Consider the following 27497-nt stretch of genomic DNA (forward strand, 5'->3'; position numbering starts at 1 on the left):
CATGGGGATCAGCTCACTAGATGTCACCAGGCCTGGGTGTAGTAGCTTCAGACATGGGGGTCAAAGGTCTCTGGTATTCTAGGCTGTGGGCACCCAGAACCAGAAATTATGGTAAAAAGGCAATGCAATGGGGTCCATCAGCAGGGTGGGCTAAACATATGTCAAGATCTATTTTAAATAGATCGGAGGGAAATACATTCTCTCACCCAATCCAACTTTTAGAGCCTCAAAGTCAGAGCTTATCCCCACGTCCCCTCTGTCCCTTCCATACCTGAGTTTGTTTTCTGAGTAACCACATCTCTAGCAACTGGGACAAGAAGCATGTTTGGGGAAGGCAGCCCTTACATTTTAAAAAAAATTGGTCTTAAGCACTTTTCCCAAATGATTGTGGCTTCTTTCTTCTAAGGGCTCCATTTCCAGGAACTATTAGGGCTTATTACTAGATTGCTAATTTCTAGATTGTGACGGTAAACAGAAGTGGGATGTGCAGGAGCTACAGGTAAACAAGGAATCTCATGGATCTAACTTTCTTTCTTTCTCCTCGTTAGGACCCAGGCAACTTGACCACTAGAGTCTTAAGTTGTAGTTTGACAGCAGTGATGGATGACGTGGGACCCCATAGCTGGGCAATGCTGCTGTTGCTTTTAACAACAACAACATCAACAACAACAAAAAACAAGCCTCGCTGTTTCCTGTCCCTGAGAAGACATTCCAGTGCTTTATATGTGTTTGAAAAAACAATTGACGTGTGCCTGAGATAAACCCAGGCTTGTGGCCAAGATTGATTGCCGGAGTCAAGGACTTGCACCAGATAGCCCTTTGGTTCTATAAACAAGAATCCTGGGATGCCAGGATACCCCTCCCCCACTCTTGTTGGTTTTTTTGCCTTTTAGTTGACCTGCCTTTAAAAATATACAGGACAGAAGGATGGTGAACACCCAGCTGCGAAGCCCACTGACATCTTGATTTTTGATTTTATTTTGTTCACATTCCACGGTGCATCCCTAAAGAGGTGATCTCTCTTATTTATGTCACCACGAGGCTGTTATTACAGTTATGGAAAGCAGGAATAATTCTTCGGCATCTGATGTCCTATCTGTGTTTAGCTTTTCCAATAGTTTCAAACGTTCATTTGTATTGCTAGTTTGAATCAGGCTTGAGCAAGACTTTTACTGTAGACTGCATTTTGAGGTGTCACTTAAACGTTCTACACCATCCTGCCTCTTTTATACTATTGGCCAGACATCTAACTAGCTGCTTATAGAGTGTTCTGTGTTTCAGATTTGGTTAATTGCTTCTTTATTGTATCATTTAGTGCCTTCTCCCCCATTGTTAGCACTTGTTTGTATTTTCAAGTCTCCTAAAGTATGTGTCCTTAGGATTTAAGCCCCCAAATACCCTGGTGACAGGGAAGAAACTTACCATACATAGGACAATACAGTCAGGGAGGAAAGGAAGCCAGCTTGCTGCTCTAGAGAGACCTCAGAACCAGACTGGGACAGCCTTCAACATATAAATGGTACCGGATTTGGGGGAGTGGGCGAGATTGCCCAAGGGAAGTGCGCCCCAGGTTAGATAGAGCATGGTGGGAAGTTAACACTTAATATGTGGTCACTGGCAGGAGACTCTGCAAAGAAGACTAGGAAACTGTGGCCTTGAAGAGGGAAGTCCAAGGGCTGAGACACAGGAGCAGAGAGATGTTTGAAGGAGAGGGCCCTGTTTAGCATGGGCCACACTTATAAAGAATATGTAAATGACATGCAAATGCGAACATATAAAACAGGTAACTTAACATCCAGTATGATCCCAAGGAATTGACTCCAGAGGTGGTTTATGGAAGGCATACATGGTATGTGACTTATTAGGGGAAAGAAAAGGAAAGATGGGTGGTGTTGGGGAAAAAAAAATCAGTGACATTTATGTCACTTTCCTGTAAGGGTCAGGGAACATTGAGGAAGAGGGGGCAAGAAGTGTGTGAGAGCTAGAAGACAGGGTGACAGGCTTCAACATGCCATCTAGACTTAAGACAATTCCAATCGTGAACTTAACCACCATGGTTACCAGCACTGACCTGTACAAGGCTGGCCCTGTCAACAATCTGTCACGGGTGCTCATGAGACCCTATCCCTTGTTGCTGAACTATTGGCTACTGATAGCTTCTGGGAGAGGGGGCGTCACCGACATCACCAGGCTCTCTTGGGCAGCTCCATGGTCATGCAGATGGCCCCTGTTTAAAGTACTCAGTGGGTCATTAAATAAAATGCATAGACATGAATTAAGAAAGAGACAAACAGCTATAGCTGGGACATGTCACTGGAGTCAACAGCCTACCTGTGATCTTTCCTTTCCTCTCTTCCTGTTCTTTCTCCAGAGCAATGGCTCATCTGGACCACCATCTCAACAGAATGGGTGCACAGAGGTAGAACATTCAGTTCCACAACCTTCTAGGAGGTGCAGATCCTCTCTGAGGACCCTCTGCTGGCCTCAGCAAGTCCCCTCAGCCAAACTGCATTGCCACACCCAGTGACAGATCGGCGCTGACCAATCTGTCTTTAGTGAAAATTCGCAGCTTTAAATACAACAACTATTCCTAACATAAAAATCTCCCTGCAAACTATCATTTATACTTCTGTGAATTTGATTAGCTATTTCACACAAGTGGAACCATATGATTTTAATGACTTTTTTTCCATTTAGCTTGTGATCGTCACAGTTCATCCATGTTCTAGCATGTCAGAACTTACGTCTTTCTCGGCCACATCCAGCCATCTGTCGCCACTCTGTCTGTAGAAGCGTGCTGAGGGCCACTTGGCATTTTTTTCTGCCCTTTGGCTGAACTGAATAATGCAGTCACCTGAATCCTCAGGTTCTTTCTGACACATACCTAGAAGTGGAATCGCTGAGTCTTATGGCCGTTCTGTTTAGCTTTGCTTTCAACTGATATCTACTACTTAGTGGATACTTTGTAAAGCACCGTGTAACAGAGCTCATCCATTGTCTCCATATTTCCCATGAACCTCCACCAAGGTAGATGTTACACCCACATCTTACAGACAGCACAGGCATTTGCAGAAAGAACAACTGCTCCCCCTTCCCTCCGCCCTCCCACCAGGAGAAGCTCAACCACAGTTTGCCCTTCATTTGCCTAAAATCCCCCAGGCAAAGTTGAACAGAATGTTGCATACAGTCAATGGCGAAACAGTTTCACCCTTCCCTACTTTACACTCCTCTTACCTCAGAGGTATCCCACGAGGCTCTGTAAGCTGCAGGGAAGGACAATGGCTCTGCAGGCTCTTTACCAGAGCAGCCAGACACTATGTTGTTGTTGTTGTTGTTGTGTTGTTGTTTTTGTCAGATGCAGCCTTTGACAATGTGGTTCCCCATGATAATTTCCTATTTAGTTAGTGATCATTATAAATTGGATTCAGTTTCTGAAATAGTGAATATTTACTTTGATTTATCTTTGAGCAGCTTTCTGGAGTACCAGGTAATCAAGGCAGAATGACATAGAAGTGATTTTGTTTTCTTCCCTGTACATTAAAGGGCGAGGACACCAGTTTCATTGCAGCTTTATACTGGCTATAGAGGCCACTTGACCTCTTGGCTTTGAAAACTTAGGAATATAATATCTATTTATGTTTGGGAAGAATTAGTGACATACAGGCTCTAGCAGGAAAGTTTGCTTTGATATTGTTATTTCTACAAAATCTACTTTGATTGATTTTTGTTGTTGTCTGGGTCTTTTGTTGTTGTTGTCTTGTTTGTTTAGGTTTACTTTATGTTTTTGTGTACACCGTCTGTCTCCAGACACTCCAGAAGAAAGCTTCAGATCTCATTACAGATGGTTGTGAGCCACCATGTGGTTGCTGGAAATTGAACTCAGGACCTCTGGAAGAGCAGTCGGTGCTCTTACCTGCTGAGCCATCTTTCCAGCTTTGTTTTTTGAGACAGGCTCTGACTGTGTAGCACTTGCTGGTCTAGAACTCACAGAGATCCACCTGCCTCTTCCTCTGCCTCTGCCTCTACCTCTCTGCCCCTCTGCCTCTGCCTCCAGAGTGAATACTAGGATTAAATGTGTGTGCCACCATACCTAGCCTATATAAAATAAAACTTTAGACAGAAAAATCTTCCCAGCTACAATCACAGGAAAGGCAGGTTCTTTCTGGCTTTGTTGTAAAGAACGAGATGCCATGATTCAAAAATTGAATAAGTATTTATTGTTCCGGAAGGTACATTGCTTTTTATACATATTTCATAAATGATACAGGATTGTACACGTGTCCAACATCTTGCTCGCCCACCCCCCGCCTCCCACACTACTCAGAGGATTTGCTCATTGCACTGTGCCATGCCTTCTTAAGAACCCTGCACACAAACAGGATAGATGGCTTAAAATAATCTGCACAAGGAAAAGAAACAGGGGAGAGGTTGAAGGACAGGAAGGAAGGAGGAGGCGGGCTGGGGACCGAGACATGCATCCTCTCTCTGGCAGGCCAGTGGCGGCTGGTGGTGGAAGCGGTGGCGTGGCTGGCCTTCAACCTCTGCAAGGCACCTAGAGTCTGGGTTTGTCATTCAAAGGTTTTCTTTCATACACAATGATCCCCAAAGGAGGAGGAAAAAGAAACCCCTTGTCCCATGAGGCGGGGTGAATCATGGGAAGGAAGCTAACCAAAACCAAACACCCAATCGGCTGTGTGGCAAGCCCCCGTCCTCCTTGCCATCCTGTCCCCAGAACAGTTAAAAACAGGACACTAGGCAGAGTGCTTTGACTTGGAGCGCAGGTACCATCTGGAAAGATGGTAGAAAACACTCTATCAGAGTGTAAGAGTAATTCTCCTGTCTCTCTGTTTAAGATAAAAATAAACGGGGTGGAGAAGACAGGCCAAAGGAAGCCATAGGAAGATATTCCTGGTAAAAAGATAGCTGCACCCTTTGAGATCTGCCCTTGATTTCCAGCAGCTGGGGTGGTGGAGTTGTGAGAGCACATGATGACGTGAGTGTTAGATTAACCCAGAGTCTCCGGGTCTGAAATAGACTCGGAGCCTGATTTTTAGCCGATCTGTAAACCTTACATCCTCCTCTTTTGGTAATATGGATGAGCACGGGCCTTCTGATCCGTGGTGTGCAGGAAGTGGGGGTTATCAATGGGATCAATATATAAAGGAAGGAATTTTTCCTCCTCTCAAGACTAATTAGTAAAAAAAAAAAAAAACCAAACCAAAAGAAAAAAAAATGCAACAAAAACCCTCATGCAGTATTGCCAGTGACTTCTAGACACTGATTCAGAGCCCGGGGGAGATCGACATGAGATCTCATTAAGAGATAATCCACGTGTCAATCATCAAACAATCATAAATTAATTCCAATGATTATGTGGTTAAAAGCAGTGTGACCAACCAACCAGGATCCGCAAGTAGGTAGGTGGTCAGAAAAGGGGTGCAGGGCCGAGAGATTCTGGTACCTTTGCAGAGACCGGGTCCAGCCTAAAATGAAGGCTAGCCGCACTGGCCCAGACTCTGCCATTCATGAATCAGAAGATTTGATTTTCTTATACACTGATTTATTCCTATGTCAAAAATAAGAAACTTTAAATTAAAAAACAAAAACAAAAACAAATCTGGAGCGGAGTGGGGTGCTGGTGTGTGAGTGTTCCGCAGACCCTGCAAAGATGCAAGACGCAAACACCCCAGCATCCTCTGCCCAGCTGCGATGAGTCTTCACTCTCATCCGAAATGGAGATGCTTAAGACAAGACTCGCTAAGCCCTTTGCACTTGGATTCCATGATGCCGGATCCTCAGCATTTAAGATCCCTTTATTCCCTAAGATCCTTTTTGTGTTTTGTTTTTAGAATTAAAGGTAAAAACCCTCTACCCACGCGGCCCCAGCCTCCGCCTGCCATGCTTTAATTAAAACGGCATGAGTTACAAACAGGCGCGCTCTCTGCCGGGATTCACGGTCATCTCGGATCATTCCTTTTCTCCAATCTGTCGGAGGGGCAGGTGTACTTGTAACGGGTCTCTCAGTCTCTTAAGATCCATTTCTGCCTAAAATAGAAACAACAGGTGAGGAAGGGCAGCCAACGAAGCCCATAGCAACATCAGTGCCTACTGAGACAGGCAACCACTCTCCTTCCTTACCATCCTCTCAGGGACTCTGAAAACCCTAAGACTTTAGCCCAAGGCAGAGCTGCCCACCCAGTCTCAGCAAAGACCTGCCCAGGGGATATAAGGAGCCCAGCCTAAGGATGCAGGGGCCATCTCAGACATACGTGACAGCATGTCTCCATAAGCCTTTAGGAGGAGCCAGTCTTAATCTCTGGCATTTAAGATTATTTATTCATTCAATATCTATTTAAGTTATTTTACTCAGTCATTGAATTTTTGTTGTTTTTCCTCTTTTCTTTTCCTCTTTCTTTCTTCTTTCTTTCTTTCTTTCTTTCTTTCTTTCTTTCTTTCTTTCTTCCTTTCTTTCTTTTTTTTAAGATAGGGTTTTTCTATGTAGCCCTGGTTGTCCTGGAGCTCACTCTGTACACCAGGCTGGCCTTGAACTCAAGATATCTGCCTGCCTCTGCCTCCTGAATGCTGGGGTTAAAGGTGTGCACCACCATGCTTGGCTTTGTTGTTGACTTTTGAGACAGTCTCACTCTGTAGCCTAGGTTAACCTCAAACTCATAGAAGCCTTCCTACCTCAGACTTCAGGGCCAGGATTACAGGTGTGAGTCTAACACTGCTACAACACCATTAAAGGGAGATGTGCAGTCAACTGAAGCATCTTTAGAGCCTGTCACATGCTTGGGTCTCATCCTTAAGTAGTTGTATTAATTAGCATGGGTGGGGCTAACGTTCCTCTATTTGTACTGGTCCAGAGATGACTGGTCAGTATTATCTATGGCTCAGAATGACCTCATGCACAGCCACAGAAGACAATGTGCACTTACACACACACTACACATACTCACATGTACATGATCATGCACACTTACAAACACACATAAGACATGCACAGATTACACACATACTCATTCACACATAGATGTACACACACACACAGACACACAAACATATGTACTACACACAGACACACACACTCATATGCTCACAAACACACAGACACACTCACACAGACACATACATATGTACCACACACACAGCCACATACAGAGAGACAGAGACACACACACAAATACACTCATACACACAGACATGGACACAAATACACTTACACAGACAAGCACACGAAACACACAGAAATGCACATACACTCACATACCACAACCTTCCCCACCAACACACACACACACATACACACACACACCACACAGAGACATGGACATACACATACTCACACCACACAGACACAGACACACACATATACCACACACACAGACACACGAACACACCAGAGAAGGGTAGCCAAACACTCTAGGGAAGGAAGGCCTTCTGGTAACTGCTGAAAACCTCTGCAATTCCAAGACTATGGGGAACAAATGAGGATTTAGTCACCCAAATCAAAGGGTCTGCAGGAGTTTGAAAGAGGGCCAGCTTCTGTGGAAAGGGAGCGTGTCTTTAAAACGCATCCCCCTGAACGACCTCTCGAGTACCCTGCCCAGCCCTCCTTGGCTCTCCCACAGTGCAGTTTGCTTTTGGCTGTAGCATCCACCCAGTTGACTTGGAAAGACTTTGAATCAGTCATTGTAGAGAGAGTAGAAGAGGAAAACAACAAGAAAGTAGAAAAAAAAAAAAGGTTCTGAAGAACTGACTATTAAAAAAGGAAAAAAAAATAGCTCTAAAAATTCCAGTGTGTTTGTGTCAACAGCAAAGCTGGGGCTCACCATTTTCATCACTGAAAGGTGAGACCCAGAGCTACGGTGAGGGCACACAGTGTACAGGTGCCTGAGAGGCTGAGGTTGGAGCGAGACCTGGAGTCACAGGCCAGCCTAAGGCAGGCATCCAAACCTATCTCTTCAACAACAAACAGCAAAACCAGCCAGGGTGCAGCTCTGCCGACAGAGCATTTGCCCAGCAAGCCTGAGGGTCTCACCTCAACCCTCAGCATCTAAACCTTCGGTGGAGTCAATCCTAAAGGAAGGTGGAGGCAGGAGGACCAGGAGTTTGAATCATTCCCAACTGAAGGATAGCCTGGGTCACAGAGGCCACTGCCTTAAAACAAACAAACAAACAAACAAACAAACAAACAAACAAACAAACAAACAGAAAAATATCCTTCTAACAGGAAGCCAACCCCCTTAAAAAACCAAAAAACAACCTTCTAGCTAAATAAAGTTTTAATTAACCACCTTTATACTGGAAATGGTGGCCATCTCCTTCCCTCAGCCTGCCCGATTGCAGGACCACGGTTATCGATGATAACGATGCTATTGAAGACGGGGCTGGGCTCGTTTAATTCTCATAGGACTTACCTGAGCAATTGCATCCTTGAGCTGATTGTATTTCTCTAGGTCGAAACGTGACTTTTTGGCTCCTTTATGGAAAAATAATAAGTATTGTCTGTCTCTGGCTTCTGGATAAACATATTCCTACACCACAAAGGAGAAGTTAGCCATTAGTATTCTAGACATTTATTAACTGCTGGTTGATAATTCACTGTTGGTTAGATGCAATACAATAAGTATTCATAGACAGACCCACATGCTGTGTTACATATTTAGTTATTTCTTAAACGTTGTTTGCCTTTGTGTTTCCCTGGGCTCAAGCTATCCTCTTGCCTCATCCCCGCAGGCAGCCGGGACTACGAACACTTGCCCTGTTCCAGGCTTTGGTTGCTCTTTCTTGGCCAGAGTCTATTCATTTCCAGTGCTACATGGTATTGTACTGTAGCCCACCAGAGTGTTATTGTCTCCTCTACCACGACTAAAGCTGGGATGATTGCAGGTATGTGCTAGCATGCCTGGACTCACCAGATCTTCTTATTTCAAGGAATTTGATGTCTTACAAAGATTCTTCAGGTTGAGAATGAATGTAGTGTGTCATTGTAATGATTCTGAAGTGTTTAGATGTTGCTTAACAGTCATTTAGCTCATGGTGCTAATTAGAGATGCTAGTTAGGTAAGCCAATATGTAGCCTAAGGAATTATGTACATTTAATCGGCTAATGTTTCTGGTCAGAGGTGTGACCAAACTGGTTACTACTGCTATGTCATAACTTGTCACTTGGGGGCAGTAACAATACTCTGGAAGTCCAGTGGAGCAGGGAACACAGGACAGACACAGCATTACAGCTGTACATGGTAATGAAGAAGAGAGAGCCGCCACTGTGTTGCAGACTAACACCGCAGTAAGTAATGCAAAGGCACATTGAGCGTGTACAAAACAGAGCTCTCTGGGGCAGTGCCACCCCCTCCGCCCCTCCCACCAGCCCAAGCAAGTCTCTCTGTACATCAGGATGACCTTGAACTTGCAATACTCCCCGGCCTCTGTTACCTATGCGCTAGAATACTTCTTTTCTCTTCTTTCCCTTTCCTTCCATCTCTCCCTTTCCTCTCCCCCTTCCCCTTTCCCCTTCCCTTCCCTTTTCTTTTCTTTCTTTCCTTTTTTTTTTTTAAAGATTTATTTATTTATTATATGTAAGTACACTGTTGCTGTCTTCAGACACACCAGAAGAGGGCATCCCATCTCATTACAGATGGTTGTGAGCCACTGTGTGGTTGCTGGGAATTGAACTCAAGACCTTTGGAAGAGCAGTCAGTGCTCTTTACCACTGAGCCATCTCTCCAGCCCCCATCTTTGGTATTTCTACTGTTATTCTAGATCCAGATGATTTAGTTTTCAGAAATAACTACTCACAAATGAACTCAACAGAGGGAAAGGTGGTATAAAAATTTATCAGAAAGGGAAGCTTGGGGGCAGGGCACACTTGGGTTCAGTAATTCTTATCCTAACAAGCTACTTCCTCATCTGTAGAATGGGTATGTAGTTACAGAATTGAGACTAAATGAGTGGCTATATATTCATGCTTTTTGATATAAAATATATGATTCACCTCGGAAAAAGGTGCACAGGCATTTTTGCAGATGTGAGAGGGCTTAATCTTTTCATAATCAAAGAAATGCAAAATCCATAGGGAAATGCCATTTTTAAAATTTTGCTGACTGACTGGAAAGAATACATCAAAGAGTTTCTGAATTCAAGATGTAACTGGAAAGGTTCTAGTGTGTGCCCAAGGGTGTGGCTGCCTTTTATTTTCATTTGTTCATTTCATTCAGTCCTTGAGATATAAGGAACCACGCATATTACAGGACAAGGGAGCGAGATGTGGATGACACCAGGCTATGCAGGTGTGGTGGGGCACACGGGTAACCCTGGCACGCTGAAGACCCAGGCAAATGCCAGGCCACACTGAGTTACAAAGTGTGAACCTGTTCCCCAAAGCAAGCAAACCACACCTTTACACACACACAGACACACACACACACACACACAGACACACACACGTAAAAGATATTATAGTCTCCTTTGAAGGAAAAGACACTGAACTAATAATTGTGATAACGCACAGGGCAAGAACAATAGAATAATACACCACAGTGTTTCACGGGAAACGGGAGACAAGGAGCTGTAGGAAACTGATTAGACGTTCCTGAAAGGTGGAAATTCAAGTAAGCCTTGAAATAGAATGGAAAGGAACAAGGAGAGCATTCCATACTGAAGACTGGCATGGGGAGGGGAGGGCAGAGGAGGGCAGAGGAGGGGAGAAAAGGGGAGGGGAGGGGAGTGCAGAGGAGAGGAGGGGCCCCTTGGGGACTAGAACACAGTGTAAACACAGGTGAGCTGAGAGACATTTAAGAATGGACAGCATCAGTTGTAAAAGCCCTGGCTGAGGAGGAGGAAGAGGGAAACTGAGGCAGGCTGCTGGGCGGATGGCATGCTTGCCAGCTCTGCTCCCTCAGTGACTGCTGTGAGTCACAGGATCACAGCAGACCCGGGTAAGCATTCAGAGGACTGGACAGTCCACTTTCTGCCTTCCCTGCTAGGTATGTATGGGAGGCTGGGAAAGGTTAATTACAATCCCCACACAACCCTAGATGCACAGTCACTGATCTAACGGCAGGAGGGACATGCCCAGTTCAAAAGCAGCCGCAGGAAGGAACTCTTCGTCTGCTTTAGACAGAAAAGGGAACCTGGGGAGCCTTGTGTGTCTCAGCTGCTTCAAATGTTTGTTATTCAAGGCTATGCTGCTTAGATCCAGTATGAGAGACATAGAGACAAGTGCTACAAGGGCGCAGGTCTCAGGTACAACACAGCTCAGCAGTGGAGCATGGGGCTCAGGCACAGCTCAGCGGTGGAGGTGGGGATCAGATACAGCTCAGAGGTGGAGTGTGGGGCTCAGGTTTAGCTCAGAGGTGGAGTGTGGGGCTCAGATTTAGCTCAGCGGTGGAGTGTGGGGCTCAGGTTTAGCTCAGCGGTGGAGTGTAGGGCTCAGGTTCAGCTAAGCGGTTGTACTGGCTATTTTTGTGTCAACTTGACACAGCTGGAGTTATCACAGAGAAAGGAGCTTCAGTTGAGGAAATGCCTCCATGAGATCCAACTGTAAGGCATTTTCTCAATTAGTGATCAAGGAGGAAAGGCCCCTTGTGGGTGGGACCATCCCTGGGCTGGTAGTCTTGGGTTCTATAAGAGTAGGCTGAGCAAGCCAGGGGAGGCAAGCCAGTAAAGAACATCCCTCCATGGCCTCTGTATCAGCTCCTGCTCCCTGACCTGTCTGAGTTCCAGTCCTGACTTCCTTTGGATGAACAGCAGCATGGAAGTGTAAGCCGAATAAACCCTTTCCTCCCCAACTTGCTTCTTGGTCATGATGTTTGTGCAGGAATAGAAATCCTGACTAAGACAAATTGGTACCAGCAGAGTGGGGTATTCCTGTGACAACCTGACCATGTTTTGGGGAGGACTGTGGAAGGACTTTGGAACTTTGGGCTTGAAGATCCATTCGTTGTTAAGAGCTCTGTCAGATGTTGTGTAGGAGCTTGGAAGATAATGCTGAGAACAGTGCAGAAGATGGAGGCCTGGTTTGTGAAATTTCAGGGGGAAAATTAAAGACTCTCTTCAGGGCCATTGCTGTTTTTATTGTGAAGATTTTGTAGTTCTGGTTAGCTGGGGCTGAAGAATCAGCTGTGATTAACAAGATACCAGAACTACTAAAGCAAAAACTTTGCATTACTGGGACTATTGATGCTGGTTAGCTGGAGCTAAGAAATTAGCGGTGATTAAGAAGAGACCAGCATCGTTGAGGTGACATCTTCTGGGAAGAGTTCTCTGAAAGCACAAAGAGGCTGTGTTCCAGAGATAGGCAAGGTTGTACTCCTTCTGCAGTGGGACTTGGTAATGTGTAAGGGTCACCCAGGTGGTACTGGTTTTGAAGGCATGAAGGGGTCACACAGCAGCTCAGGCTCGGCACTGTGAGAGGCCATGGAAGGCCATTGGTGAAGGTGCAGCCCCAGTTGTAATTGAAGGCCCAGGACTGAAGGGGTCATGCAGTGTTTTGGAGATGCCAGTACCACGAGATGACCACCAAGAGCAGCAGCAGCAGTGGAGTACAGGCATCTGGAGCCCAGAGGACGACGTGTGTGCTACAAAGGGCATGGCTGGAGAAGTGACCCAAGCCCTTGGAGGAGTCCAGAAGATCGTGAGTTGGATCCCAGACGTTGGACGGTTGGAGATTGATTTTTGCTTTGATTGTGACTGTGCCCTGATATTTTCCCTCTTGAAGGAAGAAACTGTTTTAGTGGAGCCCACAGTTAAGAGACTTTTAATTGTAAAAAGACTTTGGATTTTAAAAGAGATGGATATTTTAAAGAGATTGAAATTTTAAGAATATGTAAAGACTGTGGGACTTTTAAAGTTATTTAGATCTTGGGGATGAATAAGATAAGGGTTGAGGCTTACTAGTGATGTGTTTGTGTGTCAAGTTGACAAGGGGTCAATTGTACTGGCTATTTTTGTGTCAACTTGACACAGCTGGAGTTATCACAGAGAAAGGAGCTTCAGTTGAGGAAATGCCTCCATGAGATCCAACTGTAAGGCATTTTCTCAATTAGTGATCAAGGGGGAAAGGCCCCTTGTGGGTGGGACCATCCCTGGGCTGGTAGTCTTGGGTTCTATAAGAGAGCAGGCTGAGCAAGCCAGGGGAAGCAAGCCAGTAAAGAACATCCCTCCATGGCCTCTGTATCAGCTCCTGCTCCCTGACCTGTCTGAGTTCCAGTCCTGACTTCCTTTGGATGAACAGCAGCATGGAAGTGTAAGCCGAATAAACCCTTTCCTCCCCAACTTGCTTCTTGGTCATGATGTTTGTGCAGGAATAGAAATCCTGACTAAGACAGCGGTAGAGCGTGTGTCTAGCATACGAGAAACTCTCAGTTCTCACCGGCACATTAAAAAAGCTATAATCCATCATACTTCTCAAAATGACGCCATGGATTTCCATGACACTTGAATCAACAAAACTGTCAACAAACTCGGTTCTAGATCCTGGCATTCACTAAGCTGGCCTTGGTTGATAGAGAACTGACTGAGGGTAAGCTGGCTGAGTACCTACTGGTCACCTCTTTAGGGAAATCAGAACATCCTTGAATGTACACAGAAGCAGCTTAGAGTTTAGTCTATGCATTCGATTCATTATAAGGAATTCTTCATTCCTAAAGTTCAATAAAAAATGAATGACACTTACCACCCAACTGTTACAGTAATTACATAAATACAGAAAATCAGGCCAGTAGGGCTGGGAGGTAGCTCAGAGGCAGAGCACCTAGTGTCTATGAGGGTTTGAGCCTCAGCACTGTAAAAATAATATTACAAATAGCAAAGAAATAAATATCAAGCAAAATGGTGAGCACGTCTCCTATGGAGGCACACTTTTCCATGCTTGTCGTACCACAACCTCAATTCTGGCAGCATCTCTGCACATGCACCCTGGTGGCCCAGGCCGTGTCCTACACATCCCTCTCCATGTTGAGCGCCACCAACCTTGCCGACCCGTAACTGAGAGCTGGCCTGGTCGGCTCCATTCCCAGTTGGTAAAAGAGACGTGAAGAGGAGTTCTCACCTGGCGCGTCATTACAAAATACGCGTACATGGCCATGGCGCTTCCGTACGTGATGAAGTAGGTGACGGGCTCCATGATGTCCCAGGAGTACTCCCACCAGGTGAGCCGGGCCAGAATGCCAAACTGGGTGGCCATGTAGGCCAGGCCTCCCCACAGCACCAGAGTGGTCCTCTTCTCCGCTTTTCTGCTAATTTCAATTCGTACCTATTGGGCACACGTGGACAACATCAGTCACAGGCTTTTAGAACCAACTCACAGCTCTTTAAACTGCCCTACATCCGCTAACGGAACAGGATCTACCAACAAGCTGCAGTCAGTCCCCCAGACGTAACCGGTTTCCTAAATAACAGCGGCAGTGTTCACTGAACAGAAGTCTACAGTGACAACTAAGATTTCTGTGTGCTTTATCAGAGGTTTGCCCTGGAAGTGGGCTCATCCACCTGCAAGGCTAACTTGAAAGAGAAGCATAAAAGCCGTAATGTCTGCTGATGGGTATGCCAGATGGCATCCATTATCAGTTTCAGTTCAAACTCCTCACGGCAGAACAAGAGAGCCAGTGAGCAGTCTGTGGATGCTGAGTGACTGTACTCGGGATGAGGTCTGCAGACAGGCAAGGACACTGCATGACTGTGACACACGGTGGTATCAATGTGGTAACAACCACCCTTCCGAGAGCACAGGCACCAAATTAAAGGGGCTTATTTTGCTCCTCAATCCCAGTTATCCAGTTTCTTAAAATGAAAATACAGTCCCATGCCACACTGTTGTTTTGGTCAGTGAGGGACCACATGTATGATCGGCTCCCCCAAGACAGCGTGTGATTCCCGTGTTTGTGGTGATGCTGGCGAAAGTGAGGCCACTGCACTGTTAGCACATCAAAGGGTGATGTGATTCTTGTAGGCAACGGACAGGTATGCTACGGGGGAAGTGTTTTCTAAACTATACGTTCTATTGCTATGTTAGAGGCTGTTACACAAGCCTCATTCATGTAGGGCGACCAGATCTCAGGCTATAACGAGAGGCCAAACTGAATGAGGACCTCAGCCATCTGTGTCTGTGCAAATATACTCTGTGAGGTCCCCACAGTGGAATCTCTCCTAGACATTTCTCAGACTATATCCCCATCAGTGAATGAGCTGTGTCTGCATCTGCAACACTATAAACATTCAGGTTAACATGTTTGTTACAAAATATTATAAACAGTGTAAAGGAGAAAAATCAACCACGGTCCTGTGGCTGTATTAGGACATTATATTACTTCTGATTGTCCTTTGTGTGTAATTATAGACGTGCACAGGTATATGAATAACACATTAAAGCCTGGATCACAGTGGCCAGTGAGATGCTCAGTGGGTAAGGGAGCTTGCCAGCAAGGCTGGTGACACAAGTTCAATCCCTGGGACCCACACTAAAGGAGAAAACCGACTCTTGCCCGTTGTCCTCTGCCCTCCACATGCGCTCATGGTGTCGTGTGGGTATCCACAGATTTATAAATAAATAAATTCATTAAAAAAAAAAACACCTGGATCTTATCCACACTGGTTTGGGATTTACCTTCTGAATCTATAATATCACGGCTATTTTCTACAGCAAATTGAGTTTACATAAACAGTGTTCTGTACGCTATTCACCTATCCACAATCAGAAGCTCTCAGGGTCGGTAGTAATTCTAGTCTCTGTATCAGTGCCGGTAAATCTGGCACGGGGCGGCACAATGGACCTCAGTGCTCTTGGTCTCTTACTGTGCTCCAGACAATTCCCTTTATTTTGTCTGTGATTGAAACTTTGGACCAAAAAAGTGAATGGACAGATTTGACTGAGTGGTCCCAGTTGTATCGAAGTGAGACACAGAAGTCATGTGTACTGGGGAGAGAGGGTAACACAGGGGAGCCTGGAGGGGTGCTCACCTTCTCCAGGGGGGCCAGCTGCTGCTTGAGGTCCTCTAACCTCTCCACGAGCTCCCGCTCCTTGTTAAGCTGATGCTGCTCAATGCACAGTGTGGTGTACAGCTGCTGGACCAGGGTCTTCACGTCGTTCAGCGTCGCTGCATCTTCATGGCTTAGGAGGTCTGGAGGAGAGAGGTTTGTAACTGGGGTCAGGATGTGATGGATGAGAGAGGAATAATAATAAAAAAAGATATGGTACCTTAAATAAAATAAAACAAAAAATGACATGGTACCATAAAATAAAATAAAATAAAATAATGATTGAATATCTTAGCCAGGAGATGGCTCAGTGGGCAAATGTGCCAGCGTGGTGAAGCCTGATGACCCGAGTCCAATCCCAGAGGACAGCATGGTGGAAGGAGAGAAGTGACTTCCACAGGTTGTCCTCTGCCCTCCACATGTGCACAAGTACGCACACACTCACAGTATGTGCACCTGGGCACCTACATAAGTAAATAAAAATGTTGATCAACACTGAACACTTTAAATGAAGAATTGCTATTCCCAGAACTATTAGGAAATGACAAGGCCTCAAGCAGTTCCATCCATTACAGGAGGCCTTCTGCATTAAACTGAATAACTGGTGTTTGTTTCTTTGTTTGTTTGTTAAAATTGGTCTACATATCAAGGAAGTAAATTCACATGAGGGCAACTCGGAAACTTTGTAATCAACACCCATTATTTTATTCATGGACGTACAAGTACTACGAACACAGACAAGGCCAAGGGAAACAGGGAAGGGTAACGCCCAGTGGTGGGTGTGGCTGGGGAACTCATCTAGCATACCAGGCCTTGTGTTCAATCCCCAGTCCTAAAAAACAGCAATAGTCCCAACAGACAGAGGAGCACAAAAACCTTAGGACACATGTTCAAAGCCAGTCAGGAGCGTCAGTGTCACCGTCATTAAGACTCTTTATTAAATGGTTGGTCTGTCATTTATCCCCGGTCCTTGACATTTTTGTTTATGCTTTTCCTAGACAGTTCTGAGGAAAAAATATATAGCATTTCAAAATTGCAAATGATAAGGGCACTACATGCATACATACACCTTCACTCTCATCAGCTAATAATGCTCACCCCCGCCCCCCAGCACACCAACCAACTTTTCTACTCGACCTTGTTTAGTGAAGGCAGAGAATAGCTGTTTTGGCCTCAGTATCATGCTGTGAAGGACATAGTTATGAAAATGACCAAGAAGATTAAACTCTTTGACTCAGTATCTTCTATTATGGGCAGCAGTGTTTCCAAAAACCTAAAATGTGTTTTGAGTCTCTAATAAAAACTCAGCTACATTCCAAGCCCTGACCAGGACCAGTCCTTTCCCAGATCGAAACACAGCCCGAAGAACATTAACCCTCTATTGAAAATATCTTTCAACATAACTATCACAAAAGTTAACGAAGAAATCTGTGTAAGGCCAGGACATAGGCTGGAGAACAGATGGTAAAGCATCCAACACGGAATCTCCAGGAGCTTCAGTCAATGTTCACGGAGTCACCAGTGATGTAGACAAGACCTCTGTGAGGTCTCTTGAAGTCATCTGTGACAACAGGATCCTCCGTGAGGCAAAGCTGCAAGCTCACATGTGAACACAGAATTTCCACGGACACTACATTCTAGACGGTATTTCTCCTGTAACCTGCCTAGAACCTTGGTGTGACTTGGTGGGACCCACTGCTCCCAACTCCCAGGCTAGGAGCTGAGCTAAGACGTAGCTACTGTCACCCCAGTACTCCCTGCAGCTCATTTCTCATTTAAAAAGATAAACCCTGAAGCTGTAATGAGTTACCTGTGGTTAAAAGAATTCTCTCCCAAATAGTATCCCTTGCTGTGGTGGTCTGAATGAGGATGGCCCCAGAGGCTCATGTGTTTGAACGCTTGGTCCCCAGTTGGTGGAACTGTTTGGGGGGGATTAGGTGTGGACTTGATGGAGGGGTATGTTATACATAAGAAGTGGGCTTTGAGAGTTTCTAGCCATGCTCAGTGTGCTCACGGCTGCCTGCTTTTGGGTCGAGATGTGAGCTCTCAGGTGCTGCTCCAGTTCCTGCCTGCCTGCCTGCCTGCCTTTCTGCCTGTCTTCCTGCCTGCCCTGCCTGCCCTGCCTGCCCTGCCTGCCCTGCCTGCCCTGCCTGCCCTGCCTGCCCTGCCTGCCTGCCTGCTGCCACGCTCTCTGATATCATGGTCATGACTTTCATTCCACTGGAACCATGAGCCCAGACAAGTCCTTCTATAACTTGCCTTGGTCATGGTGCTTTATCACAGCATTTGAAATAAGGCTTATATTGTTTTAGCAAATCATTAAAAATGTGTTAGTTTAAAAACAAAACAAAACAACGACAAAAAAACTTCAGACCATGGGTTCTGGCATATAGAATTAATTAGTTAATTAAGAGACAGTGCCTTATTCCGTAGCTCAGGCTGGCCTTGAATTCATCTCATGACTGTCTCCTGAGCTAGGATCTCAGGCAAGCACCACATGCCTGTGGAATACATTTTTATAACAGTCTTCCTGTGCTCACTAAGGCAGTACAGCTTTTTTTGCCCTGCTGGGCTGATGTTGTAGATTTCTCATTCCACAGTCATAGGACAGTTTCTTCCGAAGGGTCTTTTTTAAAACTTCTTTTAACATGTTAATGTTTAATGATTTTTTTTCTTCTTCTTTAAAATCTGAACTGGGATCCACACTCCCTCTGTCCCAACAGTTCTCCACACTGTCCTCCCATACATTCAATGTTGCATGTAAACTGTGGCAAAAGATCAAGACTCTAAGTCCTGCCAGTAAATCAGAAAACAAGCAATGGGGGGGGGGATGATGTACAGGATGGACAGATGACGGACATGGGGGGGGGGACTGGGGAGGGACAAAGGGAGACAGAGGAGGGAGTGACACACGGACATGGACACAAGATAGACCTCATCCAAACAAACACAGCAGGACAGCTGGGGAGGAGGAGGAGGGGGAGAGGGAGGGAGAAGAGGAAATCCTTACCAACTGGCACGAAGTGCACCAGAGCCTACTGGGTAAGGGAAGCGGGTTAGTTAGGCTTTTATGCCTGGCCGATGTGCGAAACTGGCCTGTGTTTCCCAGAATGCCTTTCTCTGAGTGGCTCCGAGCCAGAGAGAGAGCTAGGTGAGATTTTGGAAGGAGAAGTGAAGCCAATGGCACCACGCTTTGGAGGATGCTGAGGTTAGGAGCGAGGCCCAGGCAGACATGTCTGCGAATGCCAGCTGCGCCTACTCGCCCCTGCATTTGCAGCATTTGTTGGTTAGCAGATGAACCTGATGCAGATGCAGCCTTCTAGAAATGGCCTGTCCAACACTGGGGCCACGCCACATGCTTCAGTTTATTTTTAACTAATTGTTTATCTTAAACTGGTGAGTAAAAAGTATGTTTGTATGTGTGTGTGTGTGTGTGTGTATATATATATATATATATATATATATACCCCCACATATATATACACACACACAGATATATGTGTGTGTGTGTATGTATGTATGTGTATAGGTATATTTACCATCAATATCCTATTTTGAAATATGTACACTGTGAAATGGCTAAATACAGATATTTATTACTTCACATACTTTTTTTGTAATGAGAATACATAATCTACTCTTAGTGCTTTTCAATAACACAATGCATTGGTCAAATTATCCAACTCCTGTTTGTTTTTTTAATCTTCTGACTAACACTTCTACAACTTCCCATGTGTTATAATTGAAAAATTCAGCTCTTCCGCTACAGTTCCCTTACTTACGGCTACGATATTTGACAGGGCAGAAATGAAACATTTTTAATATCACACAGACTTTTTTCTTGGCACTGGGGATTGAACTCCAAGCTCCGTGCCAGAAAGTTCTACTTAACAACATGGAAGAATTTCTCTGCCTACATTAAAGCACTTCATCACAGCCCTCCATTAAAATCTGGATACGGATTTCCAGGTTCCTAATGACCTGTCAGTCATGCATGGTGCCAAAGCTTCATCATTCCTGACTTTTCTCTGACCCTCTGAGCTCCCTTTCAGAGCCCCTCTTCTTCAGCTGTAGCTGCAACTGTAAAAGGTCTTTTTTTCTTTTTTTTCTTTTATCCTTTTCCTTTTTCTTTTTTTCTTTCTTTTTTTTTTCCTTTGGTTTTTTGAGACAGGGTTTCTCTGTGTAGCCCTGACTGTCCTGGAACTCACTCTGTAGACTAGGCTGGCCTCAAACTCAGAAATCCACCTGCCTCTGCCTCCCAAGTGCTGGGATTAAAGGCGTGCGCCGCCACTGCCCGGCTAAAAGGTCTTTTTCCTACCATGAATATTTTCATGCCTGTGTATGTGATCATGTGTGTACTCATGTATGTGCATGTGCTGGGGAGCCAGAGACAGGCAAAGACATATATATGTGTGCATGTGTGTGTGGAGGCTAGAGGATAGCCTCAAGTGTCATCCTCAGAACATCATTCACCACCTTTGACAAAAGGTCTGGCCTGGAGCTTACCATCAGGTTAGACCAGCTGGCCAGCGAGCCCCAGGGATCTGCCTGTCTGTCTCTGCCTCCCCGGCGCTGGGTATGTGCTATCATGCTAGCTAGGTTCTTCCCACATGTTCAGAGAACTGTGAGGTAAGCACTTTCCTGATTAAGTATCTCCGCAGCCCCCTGCCATAAATCATTATAATATTCACATGGCTCTGCTTCATTAACTGAAATGTGACCAACAGAAATGACAGAAATAGTATGTATGATATGTTGCCTAAAATATGTATAATACTCGCTTCTGTGCTATAAAGGATAGCTGGGGAACAGAGATTCGGGGAGTTTTATGTAAGATTATTTTAGACTTTTGGAGCTGAACTTTATGAATGTGTTGTTTATTCCATCATAAGGACAAACTAACATACCACCCAATGCTTTCTAACAGCAATTAAAAAAGAACTGGAAAATTTTAAGTTATAGGTCACAGAGATGTATTCTAGACCTGGCTGAGAGTAAAGTTATCTTTTGGATTCTGCGTTAGTAAAGCTTTAGAAGAGTCAGAGTTTATGATTCATTTGTCAGGTTGCCTTAACAAGCGTGATATGGCTGTAAGGTACTGTCAAAACACAGATGACTATAACAACCCCAACCCTTGACCTGGAGAAGTCACTGAAGGTGAAATCATAGGAAATGCAAAAGCCTCTAATGGCTTAGCAATAGTGAGTTGAATCCTGCATGCTACACACACACACACACACACACACACACACACACACACACACACACACACGTTTACCAATGTACATACTCAGTACACACCATCAGTCCCAGAATAATAACAGCAGAGAGCTATGCTAATATGAGCTATGGAAATTCTCATTATCCGCAAACATAATTTGAGAAGGTTTTGGCTCTCTGGGTCTCTAACAAGGCAGTCATTATCCCTGGTTAGCTTGCCTTTTCGACCTTGTTCCTTGAGTCATATCATTATGAAGTGAGTGTTCTACCCTCCTGCGGATGGCTAAAGGGGAACTGGCTTTAGTGGTGCCAATCTTGTGATTCTCCTTAGCAGGGAAGTCGGATCCTCTTGTGACATGGGTGCGTTCCCTTCCTTTCCAAGGAGAGAAAGGCAGTGAGCTGTGTTTCAGACTGTGTTCCTTTCTACAGCCTTGCTTCTGTTTGAGACTTCAATGGCGACCAGCCATGACTACTAAAAGAATGTGCCAGAGCTGGCAGCTAGCCTTCCTGTTATGCCATGTCTCTTTGTTTCAACTTGGGATACAGGTCCTCTTGTTCCCCTGGCTTAGGCACAAGGCTGTCAACATTTAAGGACCCACACCACCTACAGCCCGCTATCCCTTGTAAACATGGCGTGTGGCCATTCCTGACTGAGCATGAATGAGCCCTCTGTCTCTGGAGCCTGGCGTGTGTGAAATCACAGTTTATATGACATTCTGAGTTATTTTAGTTCTTAAAAGCCACACTGCACCACCACACACACAATTTTTAAAGCTATGTATGAAGCCAGATATGGTGGTGACAACCTATACTACAGACAGCAGAGGGGAAGGGGTGGTATGAGAGGGGGAGGGGTGGCAGGATTGATAACCTGAGGCCGGCCTCAGCTCTATAGTAAGACTGACTCTAAAGTCCAAAGATGAACAAAAAATTCTTCAAATCTCACCCTTTGGGTTACAATGCTCTTCATAAATTTCAGACTTACAACCCCTGAGAACTTCCTATTCCAATCTACTTCTAGTGAAGCTGGGCAGATACCTCGTAGTTTTGAGACACAGAAAAAGGAAAAAAAGAAACCCGCCGTGGGTCAAATATAACTCCTCCTACGATCAGTTTCTGCCTTAGTTTTCCTTAACCTGCTTGAGAGCAGCTTTATTTTAAAAAACCGAAAGCATTTATTTCTGTTTGAAAACATCCACAAATTACTGGATCAGTCATAATGTCAAAAGAAAGCCCTTAGTGTGTGCCACTGTATACAGAAGCTCACATTATTACTTTCCTGAGTGTTACACGGCGTTCGTTCATTCATTCATTTCCTGTCATTAGATAAGAGACTCTGGCCTCTGAGAAATGAAAATGCTCCCCATTTGGTTCCTTAATTCCTTCAACATAGAAGGAATCGTGATTCACAGAGCCCGCCTTCTTGGAGGGCGTTTACAGAGAAAAAGAAGCAGCAGAATTCAGAGGCTATCTCCTCTAGTTTGCTTGGAGCCAGAGAAAGAGTGAATAGGATCCTTTAGGGTGTCATAGTCGAGCTGACATGATGATTTTAACATAAGAAAATGCAGGAGAGAAAGGAGCAGGGAGGAAGGGGCCACGTCAGGGGTGTAGGGGTGATCTGATCTGATAAGGCCAACACGGACAGTATTGGGGGCGTTTAAACTTAGGCTTCCACTCTCAACTTTTTCTTTGATATATGTAATTCCTTTTTATTTTATTTTTTATTTTTCCTGAGACAGGGTTTCTTTGTGTAACCCTTATTGTCCTGGACCTTAATGTGTAGATCAGGCTGGCCTTGAACTCACAGAGATCAGCTTGCCTCTGCCTCCTAAGCGCTGGCATTAAAGGTGTGTGCCACTAATGCCTGGCTTAAAGAATAGCATTAAGAAGAGATGTCCTAGGACTGTGATTCTCAACCTGTGGGTCTCTACTGCTTTAGGGGTTGCATATTAGATATTCACATTAAGATTTACAACAACAGCAGAATGATTCTCAACCTGTGGGTCTCTACTGCTTTAGGGGTTGCATATTAGATATTCACATTAAGATTTACAACAACAGCAGAATTACAGTTATGAAGTGGCAACAAAAGTAATGTTTTGATTGGAGGTCACCACAACATGGGGACTGTATTAAAGGGTCACAGCATAAGGGAGGTTGAGAAGTGCTGGCCTAGGAAGTCAGTGTAGGGTGCAGTGATTATGGCAGGGGGAATGACAGTATCTCAGGCAAAGAGAGGAAAATGTCCAACGAGACATCAGAAGCAATGCCATCCCCGAGGGCTGCTGAGCATCAGCGCTGGGCAGAGCTACACTGGAGGCTGCTGAGCATCAATGCTGGGCAGTGCTACACTGGAGGCTTCTGAGCATCAATGCTGGGCAGAGCTACACTGGAGGCTGCTGGGCATCAGCACTGGGCAGAGCTACACTGGTGCTGGAGATGAATGGAAAAACCAGAAATACATACATACATTTTATGTATGTGTGTATAAAAATTGGTCATTAAAATGTTACCTTGAAGGCTGGGCGGTGGTGGCACACGCCTTTAATCCCAGCACTCGGGAGGCAGGGGTAGACGGATTTCTGAGTGTGAGGCCAACCTGGTCTACAAAGTGAGTTCCAGGACATCCAGGGCTACACAGGGAAACCCTGTCTCGAAAAAACCATAAAACAACAACAACAACAAAACAAAATAAAATGTTACTTTGACTACTGGCTGTTTTGGTGCCCTCTTAAAATGGGTACCAAGTTGAGTGCTTCGCTCTTTCCCCCCACAGCTAAGTATATGCATGTCAGAAGGTCCTAAGGATTATAGATGGCCATAGGACTCAGAACATTTTGATTCTCTAGTGGCGAGAGAACACTATGCATTCAGCCGGAATCTGGATTCACATCTTGAGATCCCATCTTTTTCCATGTTAGTGATGTCTGGCAGAGCCTGCCATTTGCTGGTTCCACTCAGCCATGGGATCACAGAGATAATCAATCAATAATCTATCCTATGCTATATGGGTTGCTAATGGGGTTTGTCTGTTTGTTTGACACTGTGTTTTACATATGTACATTTAATTATGTCTAAACAATACCCTGCTGTGTGTTGTACAAGAGATTTTTTGGCAGGCTTTGTGTGAGATGATTTTGTTCAGTCTTATCTGATGTGTTTAAGTTCTGTATATGCAGAAGGTAAACGTAGACATACTTTTTCTAAGTCAGATCTATCAAATACAGTTTGTATTAACAACTCCAGTGCACTTACTAACCCCATTGGAAGCCAAGGAATATCATTTACAGGTGTGACTTTAATCTGCCGAATGTAAACCATCATAGAAAGAAAAATGACTAACATCTAGTGTAGTGTTTAGCAGAACAGAGAAATCCTTTATTTAAACATAAAGATTCCCTTCACATTAGCTTAGTGTATAAGAGTTCTATGTCCCTGCCATGATAAGACTGTGTTCCTCTGGAACTGTAAGCCAACAGAGATCCTTCAGCGAGGAAACCAAAAGGCTGGTGAGTTGGCTTAGCAGGTTAGTGGGTCAAGGTGCCTGCTGCCCAGCCTGGGGACCAGAGTTCTGTTTGAGGGACTAGTGCGAGGTACTTGACCACATGGCGAACCTTGAGAGTGTGTTATTTACTGAAATCCCTGTTTCTAGTTGTGTTGCTTTGTCCTAGGCACACCTTTAACCCAAGAGCTTTCTGTAAACAAGATTAAATAAAGTCAACCATAGGTCAGGAGGCAGAGCAAGCAACCAGCCACACGGGATGTGTGGAAAGGCGGATGTGGGGCTGGAGGGTATTTAAGACAGCATGAAGGAGAAAGCGCGTGGAGCAGGAAGGTCAGCTAGGTGCTTCCTCTGCCTCTCGGAGCTGGCAGGCTCTCACCCCAGTGTCTGGCTCCTCCATCTTCCTTTAGTAGAGTGTTTGGGATTTTGTTTTAAAAACAACAAGGTACTTTCGTGGTAGAGGAAAAGAACTGATTCTCAAGGATTGTCTTTTACAAGTGTGCAAAGGTAAATACACACACACACACACACACACACACACACACACACGTATAATAAAAAAAAAATATTTAAAGAGAAGAAATGAATCAGGAAGGAGGTTACGGTTGGGACAGCCAGGTAAGTCGAGCAGTGAGGTGGAATTCAAGCGCTGGAGGCATGCAGAGCCAGGCTCTACTGAGCTCTCAGCCAGAACAATCCCACTGCACAGAGTGGGAAGACAGCTTGGTGTCTGCTCCCCCGGCACTCAGGGAAAGACTAAGATCCTCCCAAAGGTCTTCCCGCATCAACAAAGCCGTATTAAAGCTGCTCTCACCTCTCTTTGGGGGCCGTACATGGTATGTTAAGTCATTAATGACAAGCTTAAAGTCATCGAGGAGCAGGAGGTCTATCCCCGTGGAGGCAGCGACTCGAACGCCATCTGTGAACAATTTAAATAGAACGTGTCACAGGCCCGTCATTACTTAAGAACGACCAGAAAAACCCCCGTAGCAACATAAATCCCCAAATCTCAAATAGCTTTAAGGTGCTCTCATGTCTCAGTTAACTCTGCCTCTGCCTCACCTCAGGCCTATGCTGGGCAGAGATTAGGTGTATATCTGATGCTCTTTGTGTTTAGGCCAAATTGGATGCTTTAACTGTTGCTTTCCCTGCAGCTGTGGCAACAAGTGGGGTAACTGCTGGTCACAGACAGACCTATCTGGAATCTGGACTCACCTGCAGGGCAGTGCGGTGCGGGCCTTTACCTTGGAAGCTGGAGAATAACCTACCTGGCTCTCAATCTCATGGTACTTGGCAGCCCAGCCATGGGGAAGCTGCTAATTAATTCAGCAGGGGAGGTTGAGATAGGGAGCAAAGGGCAGCAAATAGCTCTACCAAGGGTGCTCTACCAAGGATGGGACTAGATAAGTCTGGAGTGCTTAAAGCACACAGTTAAAAGGCAAAGGACAGAAGTCGGCAGCTGTCCTGGCTGGTGACCCCAACGGAAGGGTAAATGGGTACTTGCTAGTCTCAATCTTTCTGTAGGTTTGAAAGACTTTTCTAAGTCAAAGCGAAAACAATTTTTTTTTTGGCACTTAAATAAACAGATGTTACATCAAATGAGAGGTTTTAGTGTCTTATTGTATACTCTCAAATCACAGACTCTATTTTGGTAAACATTTGAGTGCTCAATTGCTGGAGAAACATATTCCACACCTACGGTAATGATAAGAGACCTCAAGGACGTGAAATGTGATTGCCTGTCTGTCCTTGTGGTGACATTGGATGCGAGCGGCTTTGGAATGAGACTCCCTGTGGGCACACATCTGCTGACAAGAACAGTTCGAGGACCACTGGGAGGAACAAGGCTTTGTCTTCCGTGCTTGCAAACCAAAGCTCACATGCCTTCTAACAGGACAATATTCTTTTGTACCGAGCTGCTTGGGGTCGGGCCTGAGGAGGAGGTGAGAAGTAAACGTGAGCATGACCTTACCTGGTGAGTAGATGGCGACCCGGTCAATTCCCCGATCCTCCTCTTGCAGTTGTCGTAAAAACACACCGACTGAGTCAGAGATAGGCTTGAGTGTGAATTGGCAGCGCTCCCGTCGAGAGGGTAGCCTCACAGATATCACCGGTAATCCATTTTGGTAAACCACCGTCACGTCTGAGCGAAAAGACCCACAAACATACGATGGTTAGATTATAGTATCAGTAAAAGTCTCATCATCATTTTTCCTGCCTGTGGTGGGAACACACACTACCATTAGTGTGACTTAAAAGGTTTTTAAGGAAGGCTTAGGAATAAGAACTTTTAGAGTTAATCTGGGAACAGGCTCATTCAAGATCAATCAGAGCAGTGGACTAAGTTTTTTAGATATGGCTGTCTCTGAGTAGGCCAGAGAGAGGCTTTTGTGGACTACAACACAGGGGGTCTTGGTATGGCCGAGTCAAGTCCTGGTCCTATCTGGAAAAAAAGGATGTGAAGCCCAAGAAGTTACACAGTTCCCAAAGATCCTGAGCCAAGACCCAATCCCAGTTTTTACTCCAAAGCCTTTCCCTCTCCTGTCGGCACCAACTTTAAGTGTTTAGCTGCTAATGTGAGGTTTGGGGCTGAAAATATTGCTTTAAGAATATATCTGAAAATTATTCTTAGAAAAGGTTTTCTGAGATTCATTTTACTAAGGCTCTGTGCATCAACACTGCCAAAGAAAGAGAAGGGGAAATAAGGAACGCTGCTCATACATAGAGAGTGGGCTCCTAATTCTCAGAATGTCCTTAGGAAGAAAGGAGACAAATCTCTTTACACAGCACACTG

The 27497-nt window shown here is 45.1% G+C and overlaps 1 protein-coding gene across 2 annotated transcripts in view; it reads right to left on the reverse strand.

The window, feature by feature from the left end:
- Positions 1 to 4194: 4194 nt before the first annotated feature.
- Positions 4195 to 27497, reverse strand: part of Mcu (mitochondrial calcium uniporter) — a 168756-nt gene continuing 145453 nt past the window's right edge. For both annotated transcript variants that reach the window (XM_029482392.2, XM_085842823.1), the window contains exons 3-8: positions 26676 to 26846; positions 25518 to 25622; positions 15964 to 16124; positions 14057 to 14260; positions 8421 to 8537; positions 4195 to 6045 (exon numbers count right to left, since the gene is read on the reverse strand). In XM_029482392.2, the coding sequence (XP_029338252.1) occupies positions 5968 to 6045; positions 8421 to 8537; positions 14057 to 14260; positions 15964 to 16124; positions 25518 to 25622; positions 26676 to 26846 (836 nt within the window). In that variant the 3' untranslated portion in view covers positions 4195 to 5967. The remainder of the gene's footprint in view (positions 6046 to 8420; positions 8538 to 14056; positions 14261 to 15963; positions 16125 to 25517; positions 25623 to 26675; positions 26847 to 27497) is intronic.

This window comes from Mus caroli, unplaced genomic scaffold (assembly GCF_978045245.1).
Source record: "Mus caroli unplaced genomic scaffold, Mus_caroli_1 scaffold_9, whole genome shotgun sequence".
Taxonomy (NCBI): domain Eukaryota; kingdom Metazoa; phylum Chordata; class Mammalia; order Rodentia; family Muridae; genus Mus; species Mus caroli.